This window comes from Podarcis erhardii (assembly GCF_964252035.2).
Source record: "Podarcis erhardii genome assembly, chromosome: 9".
In the NCBI taxonomy this organism is placed as follows: Eukaryota; Metazoa; Chordata; class Lepidosauria; order Squamata; family Lacertidae; genus Podarcis; species Podarcis erhardii.
The window spans coordinates 5,482,108-5,494,524 of NC_138512.1; the positions used below are offsets into that span (position 1 = coordinate 5,482,108).

The following is a 12,417-nucleotide window of genomic DNA, read 5'->3' on the forward strand; positions in this document are numbered from 1 at the left end:
GGGCCGGGCTGGTCCATCCATAAGGCAAGGTGAGGTGACTGGCTCAGGCGGCAGGACCCACAGGGGCAAAAGATCAGACGTCCAAGGAATGCATCGCCCACTGCTGCCGTCACAGTGGTAGCAATGGCTACAGCACATTCATTGGAGCCCCCCCCCTCCAATGCTGCCTCTACAGTGGCCTCTTGGGGAAATTGGAGGAGCTGCTGGTCTCCTACCCCTAGGGAGAAAATGATGGGGGGCTGCCTGCTGGGTTCTCCTGGGCTCTGTGTCCATCCAGCATGATTCAGAGCAGGCCTCTTCTCTGCCCAGCCCTACCCCCCATGGCCTTTGATTCCCACAACTGTTGGATAAGGTTGATTTGATTTCCCCATCCTGTTCCTGATGTAGATCTTTACTCCTCCCCCATGTTCCTGATGTAAATCTTCACTCACCCCTTCTTCCCTTGTGGTTCACCTCAGGCGCCAAAATGTCTCAGGCCAGCCTTGTTTCTGCAGGGTCAGCCTGACATGAAACAGGGGCTATCCTGATGACGCTGGGGAATGGGCAGATTCCTAAGGTAGGAGATGGTCCTTCAAGTATCCTAGTCCTAAGTCACCAGCACTTTGAAGTGGACCTACAAACTGACTAGCAGGTCATGAAGATCTAGCAAAGAAGTCACATGTTCCTAGTATCTGGAATCAGTCAAAAGTCCGACTGCAGCATTTTGCAACCAGCTGAAGTTTCTGGACACTCTTCAAAGGTAGCTCCAAATGAAGAGCATTACAGTACTCTTTGATATGACTCAGTTATGTGTGACCATGGTCAAATCTGCCTTCTTTACAAATTGCTGAAGCTGGTGTACCAGTCTCAGCTGGGCAAAGGCAGTCCTTGCCACAGCAGCTCCCTGAGCATTCAGGAGTAAACCTGGGTCCAGGAACACTACCTAGCTGCACACCTGATTCTTCAAGAGGAGTGCAACTCCACAGCAGTGGAGGAAGCCAAAGCAAATTGCATCTGCACTGACAGATCTAGAGGTCCTACTAAGCAAGAGCATTTGTCTAGATGGATTTTCTCTCTCTCATTCATCCAGCCAGCCAGCCAATGACCTAGAGTGGCCACTTATGCACTGCCACAAGGAGGATAAAGGTAAAGGACCCCGACAGTTAAGTCCAGTCGTGAACGACTCTGGGATTGCGGCACTCATCTTGCTTTACTGGCTGAGGGAGCTGACGTTTGTCCACAGACAGTCTTTCCGGTTCATGTAGCCAGCATGACTAAGCCGCTTCTGGTGAACCAGAGCAGCGCACGGAAATGCCGTTTCCCTTCCCGCTGGAGTGATACCTATTTATTGCACTTTGACATGCTTTCAAACTGCTAGGTTGGCAGGAGCAGGGACAGAGTAATGGGAACTCACCCCATCGTGGGGATTCGAACTGCCAACCTTCCGATTGGCAAGCCCAAGGCTCTGTGGTTTAACCCACAGCGCCACCTGTGTCCCACAAGGAGGATAAACATCACCAAAAAGAGGAAACGAACTTGCATAAAACATACATGCTAATGTATATATGGGTGCAAATTTCAAAATTAAAAACTGGAATTTAAATTTTGGTGGCACCTCCATCCCTTAAGACAAAAGACCTACACACATATCCATAGCACCCCCAGTTTATTCAAAACTGTCTCCATATATCTCTGTAAACTGAGTTGCTATTTTAAGGCCCAGGAGCAACTTACCCAGAGCTGGCCCACCCACTCATGAGGCAACATGAGGTGGGCTCTCCAGACAGCAAATGTGGGTCTGAGGACTGTGGTGTGCTGCCTCTTCTGCTGTGAGTGCACCCCACCCCCCCGCTGGCTCCTCTGGCACCGGTATGACCTGCCACTGCTGCTGGTGGTGGTGGCGGCATAGCACAGCTGTGGAGGAGACAGTGGTGGTGCTATGGCATGCTTGCAGAGGAGGAAGAGGAGGAGGCAGGGCATCCCAAGCAAAATGCCAAGGGGCAGGATGGCCCCGGCCAGCCCTGCTCCCCCCCATTACATGTGGTTCATCTGGCTACCTGGGGCTGCTACTGTCAGAGAGAAGAGGAGGGTGGCAGCCATGGCCAGAGCTATCCACAACTGACTTGTGGTAGCCAAGGCCCCAGCTGTAGCTCGCAGGAGCAGTTAGAAGAGCCCCATCTCTACTTCTAAGCGCTGGGTCAGCTCAGTGGCAGACACAGGCTCCAGTCATGTTGCCAGGCATGGTGAGGCCCCGTCAGGGGAAAAGGAGAGGAAGTTGGAAAACCTGCCTCCTTTTCTTTGTTTATTTTTCCTTTCTATCCAGCTGTAGGAATTACCATTGTGCATTATGTCCATCCATCATTTCTATTTTATTTTATTTTTTAATATTTTTATTGGATTTTTGTATAAGCTTATCAGAAAAAACAAAAGAACTCTGGATCACAAACACGGGATATTGGATTCAGGTCAATAGTGCATATGTAAAGGGTACATGAAAGTTACAAATAATAAGAGTAATAGTAATAACAATAACAATAATATAATAATAATGTCAGTCCGTTTTTAAGGACCACATGCTCCATAAGTCCAGGGAAGCAGCAGGTAACATTTGATGCAACTGATAGGTATTTGCATAAAAGATAAATTCCTCCCATACAGAATGAAAAGAGACCAGTTTTGCAGTGCCATTAATAGCCCTAAATGCTAAGTTATCTTTTCTAGAAAAGCAAAGTTCCAAACATTATTTAGTCATGAGGAAATATAGAGGCCATATAACGTTTTCTATTTTTGGACTATAGAAAGGCTTGCAGAATTTAAAGTTTATTGGATTTCATGTCATTATTACTACCTTCAAACAAAGGCAAAAGGGAAAGCTGTGGGGCAAACTGAATGTAGTGGTACCTCGGGTTACAGATGCTTCAGGTTACAGACACTTCAGGTTACAGACTCCGCTAACCCAGAAATAGTACCTCGGGTTAAGAACTTTGCTTCAGGATGAGAACAGAAATTGCGCGGTGGCAGCGGAAGGCCCCATTAGCTAAAATGGTACCTCAGCTTAAGAACAGTTTCAGGTTAAGAACGGACCTCCAGAACAAATTAAGTTCTTAACCTGAGGTACCACTGTACAGTAAATTCAATTTCTTTGAAAACTGCCAACCAAAATAATTAAACCAGGGGGCACTCCCACCAAAGGTGGAGGTATGTAACACATATCCTGCAATCTCTTTAGCAATCTGGGATACGCTACAAATCATATTGGAACGTTAGATTGGTTAAGTTTAACCTAGGGTTATGTTTTAGAGAAAGTTTCCTTCCATGTGCAGAGATAATTTCTGTTGGTTTATTTGTCATCCATCCATCATTCCTTACAGGGTAAATTCCAGAAATACAAAGCTGGAGAAACTATTTATTTAGCTATGCAGCATTGGAATGTACATCCCATTTTTTAAATGTGTGCAGCGACAACAATATCTGCCTTGTATCTGCTGTGTTTTGAAAGAGCTCCACCCGTTTTGAATCTGTGCTGTATCATTTTGATTCAGTATTTGGGTCCAGCTCTGATATGTTAAATTTGAAGCTGTTTCACTCCCATTGACTATAATGGGAGATATAAAACTTGCTATTAATCCCCCCATTTCACATAAGTGGATGAAATTTGCTGTCAAAGGAGTGGTTTAAACCTGCTTGATTTCAGGCAGATCCATTCAGGGTTTTTTTTGCTTATGGAATCTTTAGGGCTGTATCCAAGTGAACAGTTATGCTTGTGCAATAACGTTTAGCTGTGCAATGTAACTTCCCCACTCCCTGCACTCCCCCCACAAAAAAAATCTGCTCCGGAAGGTTGGGGGAACCCTTGGACAAAATTTGGCACAAGAAGAGGACAGGGAAAATACATTGTTCAGCTAAATGTTGTTACACTAGCATAGCTGCTTAGTTGGGTACTGCCCAAAGTCTCAACTTTTTTCTGAATTAGATGCAAACCAAAGGCAATTTAAAACTGAAGACAAGGCCCCCTCTTCTGAGGGGATGAAGACTGCCAGATTTCAGAAAAAAAATAGACACAGCGGTTCTCCTACAAGCTCACACTTTTGTTTTCCCACCCTAAATTGGCAATCAAGTTCTCTCCCTCAGTTTGTTATGGGCAAAATCAGTTTGAAAACTGGGGAGATGGAGGTGGCAGTCCTGGGTAGGAAACTCAACGAAGTTCCTATAAAAGGTCCAGGGACTTTTTTTGCTAGGTGATTTTATATCTAGCTATCATCTAGCTATCATCTAGCTATCATCTATCATCTATCTATCTATCTATCTATCTATCTATCTATCTATCTATCTATCTATCTATCTCTATCTATCTCTATCTATCTATCTATCTATCTATCTATCTATCTATCTATATCTATATCTATCTATCTATCATCTATCTATCTATCTATCTATCTATCATCTATCTATCTATCATCTATCTATCTATCTATCTATCTATCTATCTATCATCTATCTATCTATCTATCTATCATCTATCTATCTATCTCTATCTATCTATCTATCTATCTATCTATCTATCTATCTATCTATATCTATCTATCTATCTATCTATCTATCTATCTATCTATCTATCTATCTATCTATCTATATCTATCATCTATCTATCTATAAATCTATCTATCATCTATCTATCTATCTATCTATCTATCTATCTATCATCTCTATCTATGGAAATAAAAAATAGGGAAATCATGCTTTTCAGTCCTTTCTGAAAGTACCCTTTGTGAAGAAGAGAAAGAGAAAGAAATGATGTTTAATTGTTTGGTAGGAGGAAGAATGATTGGGAAGAAAGCAAGCTATCCCAGTAGTCAACTCTAGCTGCTTGCTTTTCATAGCCAAATGGATTGTGTACAAGAATGACAACCCAACTGAAGAACAACTGTTTATTTACTTCAACATCTTTCCCCGCAAACACTGTGATTGCAGTGCACTGGGGAAATAATTAAACGTCTGTCGATCCCTTCTACCTCTCTACCCCCTCTAGAGTTCTGGGCGTTTCCCCAATCAGTCTGGTTTCATTTCTAAGAAAAGAAAAGGCAAAGTGGGGGCAGGGGGAAGGCTGCACATCTAACTTCTTTGAGGGGAAACAAGGCCACAGAGGGACCTTGAGAAGCCTTGTTAATTCCATTTGGGCACATGAAAACCTGCCAGAATCACTCCAATTTGCCGTGTTATTTGGGGCACACTCAGAACATATCTCTACCAAGGTAAGGCAAGGCAAAGGACTCCTGGACGGTTAAGTCCAGTCAAAGGCAACTATGGGGTGCAGCATTCATCTCACTTTTCAGGCTGAGGGAGCTGATGTTTTTCCACAGACAGCTTTCTTGGTCATGTGGTTAACATGATTAAACCACTTCTGGCGCAACAGAACTCCGTGCATGGAAACACTGTTTACCTTCCCGCCGCAGTGGTACCTATTTATCTACTTGCACTGGTGTGCTTTCAAACTGCTAGGTTGGCAGAAGCTGGGACAGAGCAACAGGAGCTCACCCCGTCGCAGGGATTCGAACTGCCGACCTTCTGATCGGCAAGCCCAAGAGGCTTAGACCACAGCGTCACCCGCATTCCTTATCCCTAGTATGCATCACTCACAGAGGCCTGCAACAAGTAAGGCCACAATTTCACACTAAAACTCGAATATCAAGATAACATACTCAGCAGGGCAAAAGCTGGTGGCCATGCAAAGTGCAACATGACTTGCAGAACAGCAGGCAGGGAGGCGAGCAAGCAGCCCAGGCGAGCTGCAGAGGAACGGCCAGGACCATCCTGCTCCGCTGACACTCTCTTTTTTCTTTTTTTAAAATTAATATTTATTAAAATTTTAAAGGTTACAAAAAGAAAAAGTAAAAACACCATATTGAACAAAAACAAAACAACACATCACAATAAGGAAGAAAAAAAACCCACAGCTAATCTTCCCATAACTTATCTTTCATTTGCTTGTTTCCTTGACCTCCTCACACCTCCCTTTTTTGTATTCTAGTTCGGTTAACTATTTCAGCAAATCCTTTCCATCTTTTCCAATTTTTGTTCTGTAATTTATCTTAATATAATGTAGCTTTACTTTCCCTCCTTTCACAAATTAACAGTCTATTTTTTCCTAAACCCTTATAACATTTCTGCTAAAACCACATAACTTCATTCCAACATCCTTCTAACATTCATTAATTTTACAATGTTTCTGTAGATAGTCTTTAAATTTCTTCCAATCTTCCTCCACCAACTCTTCTCCCTGGTCTCGGATTCTGCCAGTCATTTCCGCCAGTTCCATATACTCCTTCACCTTCATCTGCCATTCTTCCTGGGTGGGTAGATCTTGTGTCTTCCAGTACTTTGCAATAAGTATTCTTGCTGCTGTTGTAGCATACATAAAGAAAATTCTATCCTTCTTTAGCACCAATTGGCCGACCATGCCCAGGAGAAAGGCCTCTGGTTTCTTCTGGAAGGTATATTTAAATACCTTTTTCATTTCATTATAGATCATCTCCCAGAAAGTCTTAATCCTTGGGCATGTTCACCAAAGGTGAAAGAATGTACCTTCAGTCTCTGTGCTGACACTCTCTCACCTACCCTGCCACTAAGGCCACAGCAGTGCCCTGGTGTGGTGTAGTGGTTAAGAGTGATAGACTCGTAATCTGGTGAACCGGGTTTGATTCCCCGCACCTCCGCATGCAGCTGCTGGGTGACCTTGGGCCAGTCACACTTCTTTGAAGTCTCTCAGCCCCACACACCTCACAGAGTGTTTGTTGTGGGGGAGGAAGGGAAAGGAGAATGTTAGCCGCTTGGAGACTCCTTCAGGTAGTGATAAAGCGGGATATCAAATCCAAACTCTTCATCTTCTCCTGGTCTGCCCCACCTGTTATGGGCAGAGCTGTAAGGGGAGGGGGCAAACAGAAGCAGGGTGGGGTAGAAAAGGGGAGGCCCTATCAGTGCAGAGTGGCTTTTGCAAGCCTTCCTGTGGCTCTGCTGGCCTCAGGAGAAAGGCTACTGCTGTAGCCGCCAACTCTTAATTAATTAATTGATTGAGTTTACTTTAATGCCACTTTTCCACAATGAACTGTGCCCAAAGCGACTTAACAGATAACATTCAAAGCATCAAAATACAGAACATAGGAAATACAAATGTACAAAATGCAGACCATGTCAGTACAGTGGTACCTGGGGTTACAGACACTTCAGGTTACAGACTCCGCTAACCCAGAAATAGTACCTCGGGTTAAGAACTTTGCTTCAGGATGAGAACAGAAATTGTGCTCCGGCGGCAGTGGGAGGCCCCATTAACTAAAGTGGTACTTCAGGTTAAGAATAGTTTCAGGTTAAGTGCAGACCTCCAGAATGAATTAAGTTCTTAACCTGAGGTACCACTGTAAATTAAAACATGACAAATATCAACAACTTGGCCAACAAGGAATAAATTCAATATATATTTATAAGGCCACAATCTGGGCTTAAGTACGTAAATACAAAGCAAAATGAGACTTATATGCCAATAAATTCTCTGTACTTTCGTTACTCCAAGGAGCCTGGCTTACAAACAATGGGGGGGGGGGCATTTCCAAAAGGTGGTGCTTGATCCTGAATCTTAGGCAAGTCAATCGGAAAATCGTGTTTTTATCGTTTTTGTAAAGAAAAGCTCAACAACAATTTCGGTGGTTTCCTAAAAAGAAGCTCAACAATGTTGAGGTCTTCCTAAAACCTCAACAACTTTCAGGGTATACTGGTTTTTTCTTGGCAACCCTACTGGAACTACCAACTGCTGGTGCAGGTCTTATTGTGCTTTGAATTATCTGGGCATGGCTTTGGCATCTGTGAAGGATGGGTCAGGTTTTGGGTGATCTGTAAGGAGAAGGAATTGGGGCATGGGTAGCTGGGGGGGGCAGTTGCCCCCCTAGATCAGGTAAAACAATAGAAATACTTAACTAACTGACCAATCACGTTGGTTCTGACCCCTCTAACCAAAGCCCCCCCCCCAAGTCCTGCCTGCCCCTAACAAAAATCCTGGCAATCTCCATAGATTGGGGGAGGTGTAAAGGGAGGGGGTTGGCCAGGGAGGGTTTTTTGTGGTGTTGGTAAGCAATGTGAGCACAACCTCTAGCAGTTTTGTTAATTTGCAGGCTGCAAAGGCTCCTTTAAAGATCTGTCTATTACAGTGGTACCTCGGGTTACATATGCTTCAGGTTACAGACTCTGCTAACCCAGAAATAGTACCTCGGGTTAAGAACTTTGCTTCAGGATGAGAACAGAAATTGTGCTCCGGCGGCACAGCAGTAGCAGGAGGCCCCATTAGCTAAAGTGGTGCTTCAGATTAAGAACAGTTTCAGGTTAAGAATGGACCTCAGGAATGAATTAAGTACTTAACCCGAGGTACCAATGTATATGTTTTCTGGTTCATCAATCTACTTTCCCTCCCCTTCCCTGGACTTTCTATGCATTAGTACTTAATGATGAGATCCGTGAATGAGTTTTGGAAATGACTTAACTCTCTCTGCTGCTGTCTGTATTGCCACCTAGTGACTAAAGTGCAGATTTAACCTACAATATTGAATCTTTAATACGGTATGTAAAGTTACACAAACCGATGATGAGGGTTCTTCCTGAGCTAGTTACAGACCATAAGTTGTTTCTGCATTTTCACGGACATTCAGATTTGGCATCCAATCACGGAACTCACTCTCAAAGCAGAAGTTATACATTTAATATTTTCGGGTAGGCAGATGGTTTCGATGTGTAAAAATGGTTTCAGTGTGTAAAAATTCTATCTAATATGCTGCAATTTGAAGCAGTCACGTTTTAATTTATTTCATTACAACCTGTCCCCCCCACCCTCCACCTTTGTTTTCCAGCTCAGTGTCAAACCCCATCAGAAAATAAAGGTAAGATATCTGTTTTTGTTCCTTTTTTGAATTTAAATCTAATGTGCAAATACTGAAAAATCTTCCCAGATTTCCTCACACATTGAGAGACAAAAGTGCCCATATTTCACTCAGAGTAATTAATGCTATTACTTCACCCCATGTAAGACCTTGGCCAACATATCTATGAACCTCTTCATATTTAACATAGGGGTGCTTTGCGATATCACTATTAACCTTCCTGAATAATAATAATAATAATAATAATAATAATAATAATAATGCTCATGGAACCCTTGTTTTAAAACAGCTGTCCTGGATGCAGTTTGCTTCTGGGCCCAATTCCATGTGCCAACATGTTTAAAGCCCTAAACAACCTAGATGCCTCAGTCCTGTGAAGAGTTTCCAGACAAGCCACTAATGAATAAATTCAAGGAAAGTGCTATGTTTAATACTAGATTGTTTTAGGTAGAATACTTAACAAGAAACATTTGTTTACTTATCTCCTGATTTCTTACAGCGACATGTGTGGACATCAGCTTGGGATCCTGCAATGATGTGTCCTATTCAAAAACAATTTTCCCTAATTTGCTGGATCAGAAGTCCAGAGGAGTGATTGAATACAGCTCCGAATATATCTTGATGAGTGTGCTCCATAACTTGCTGCAGGGAGAATGCAATCCTGATCTAAGGATTCTAGGCTGCTCTATTATGGCCCCAAAATGTGAAGAGGGGAAAATTGTTAAGCCTTGTCGTAAAGTTTGTGAAGCTCTGAGGAAAAATTGCCTTCCTGCCTTTGATGCAATTGACATGGCATGGCCATATTTCTTAGACTGCGATCGCTTTTTCGTTGATGAAGTGGAAGGATGCTTTGATCCATTAGCAAAGCTGCGAGGTAAGAACCAAAGCCATGTCTGCATGTTGTATATTAGGCTGCGACGATCAGATCCAGTCAGCAGGCCTAGAAATTTGGCATGTCCTTGTAAATAAAAGGCCTAAAGGTCCTGGCCACAATCCGAAGTATTTATGTTTGTAGCCTACAGAATAATTCCTACCAATATAATTTCAACGTATTAGGGACTTGGACTAGGAGTCAACTGAGTTACTCATTTTGTTACAATTGAATATTGGTTGCTGAAATCAACTTGTTTCAACCTGAGTTGAATCAGATGATGCATTTGTCATCTGGATTGCCAATCAGCCAGTCTTTTAAGAAGGAAAGCGGAGATGTCAGTCACCTAATTAGATATGTAGCTGATAATTTATGCACAAATAAACTAACCAGATTACTGGCATAGCCTGTACAAAACTACCTTGGGTTGACATCAGTTTAGGTCCATGTAAATCAGTCCTGAATGAAATAAAGTATTTGGTGTCCAGTTGGGACAAAGGTTTTTATTGTACATCACCTTGAGGCAGTTGCGTAGAAAGTGATCAATAAATTGATGATTTAACATATCCTGCACACAGATTGGTGAACTCTCAATGTGATTTTAATGCCAAAAAGGTCAGATTAAGATTAGTTGATGTCTTGGAGTTGCAATCATTTGATCAGGAGGGAGCAGAAAAACATGTCTCTTTATAGTACAAAGAGGTATCACTCCAGCTAAAGGAACCAAGATTTTATGTCTTCAAGCATGAAGATCTCTTTTGCAACCATTTTATTCTTCCTTCATACTTCACAACAGGCTAGCCTGAGAGCTGGTGATTGACCCAAGGCAGGAAGGGAGCAAAAAACAACGATGAATTAAGTGGAAGTGAGTTTAAAATGTAAAACTGTATATGCTCAGATTATTTTCATTTTGGTTATTAGGCTTGACAAAATGTTTTTTGCTTTGGTGTTTTGTTAAAATTTGTGAAACTCTGCAGGCTCAGATCACTTTTTTGTAGTCCACAAAATCTTATGCCACAACAAACTTGTTAGTCTTTAAGATGCTACAAGACTTGTTTTATGATATTCCAAATGCCTCTGAGACGTTCACAAACAGAGCATGATGGAGAAGAAGGTCTCCTGCACATAGTTCTCAGAGACATATTTTCCTTAGGGACCAGTCTGCCTGCAACCCAGGGAACAAGATGACTTAACATGGGGTAAGTGTGATCCTAAAATAGAATATTAACCACCTACTTACAATTGGGTATCATGCTTGATTTACACATATCTTTTCATTTCTTTGAATTACATTTGTCCCAATTGTGGTATGTCCTCAGATGTTGGGATAATCTTCTACATGGGCATAAAAATTAGTGAGCAAACACAGCTACATCAATTTTCTTGCATTGCAGGGGAAACTGAATTTGTGGAAGATGCTCCCAGTGAGGTTCCTACTTTCATTCAGTTCACCCACCACTCGTACTCACAAATGGTGAGAGAGTTGAAAAAGGTAGCATCCAGATGTTCCCACATTGCTAAGTTGTACAGTATCGGCCGCAGCTTTGAAGGGAAAGACCTCTTTGTGATTGAGTTTTCTACTAGTCCTGGACACCATGAATTGCGTGAGTAATGGACACTAGAGCTATATGAAATTTGTTCAGAGTATTGGCGTTGCTTGAACCATGGCAAACTGGAAAGAATACTTCTGTCACTTACTGTTATCTACACTAAATTAAACGTATTTATTTTGCTGTTTGGTAATAGCAGTGTGCAATTACTGTAATATTTATCGAATGAGCATGTCAAATAACCATAAATGAACTATTGACTTGTTGCATGTTTATACCAGATCCCATTTCCACCCTCCCGCAGTGGTGCAGTGTGGGTTGCCAGCACCAAGGGTGCACCTGCTCTGTCCGAAACAGAGCCCCACCCCCCGGAAAGAGCTCTTTGGTGGTGGCATACCTGTGCCTCTCACCTTGAGGCATGAGAAGGCCAGCCTGGGGCAGGGAGAGATCAAATGTCTCCCAGTGGTTCTTATTTTGGCAGTTTGTAACAGATACCTTGATGAGGGCAACACAAGCCACTGTGACTACTGAGCCAAGTCTCACGGTCTGTTCCTTGAAAGTCATCTTGAAAGCCAGATAAAACATATCCTGGTTTATCTCTTCACAGTTAAGCCAGAATTTAAATACATCGGCAACATGCATGGAAATGAAGTTGTGGGCAAAGAATTACTGATCTACCTTGCCCAGTATTTGTGCTCTGAATACCTTACTGGGAATTCCAGAATCCAGACGCTGATCAACAACACTCGAATTCATCTCCTTCCTTCCATGAATCCAGATGGATATGAACTCGCAGCAGAAGAGGTCAATACCTAGCAGGGGATTGGGCAGAACATTTGTTTTGTTTTGAAAAAATATAGTGCTAAAAAAAATAGTGCCCAAGGTGTCTTAACAATGAATTCACAAAACAATATTTAAAAAACGAAAAGACCTCTTTTGCTTTTCTTTGGCAATAGTGTGTGATTTGCATTTTTTACCTGAGTCATCCAGAACAATTTATTTCGGGGTGTGTGGGGTGGCTGATGTGTAGATCCTTCTGCCTCTTGGCAGTGGCGTAGCGTGGGTTTTCAGCACCCGGGGCAAGGCAAGTAATTTGCGG

At 42.5% G+C, this 12,417-nt stretch overlaps 1 protein-coding gene across 1 annotated transcript in view; it reads left to right on the top strand.

Annotated features, from left to right (window-relative positions):
* The window catches only part of CPZ (carboxypeptidase Z), a 31,002-nt gene that overhangs the window by 1,603 nt on the left and 16,982 nt on the right, over positions 1–12,417 (top strand). The window contains exons 2-5 of the mRNA XM_081876289.1: positions 8,868–8,897; positions 9,397–9,771; positions 11,163–11,372; positions 11,926–12,122. Coding sequence (XP_081732415.1) covers positions 8,868–8,897; positions 9,397–9,771; positions 11,163–11,372; positions 11,926–12,122 — 812 coding nt within the window. The remainder of the gene's footprint in view (positions 1–8,867; positions 8,898–9,396; positions 9,772–11,162; positions 11,373–11,925; positions 12,123–12,417) is intronic.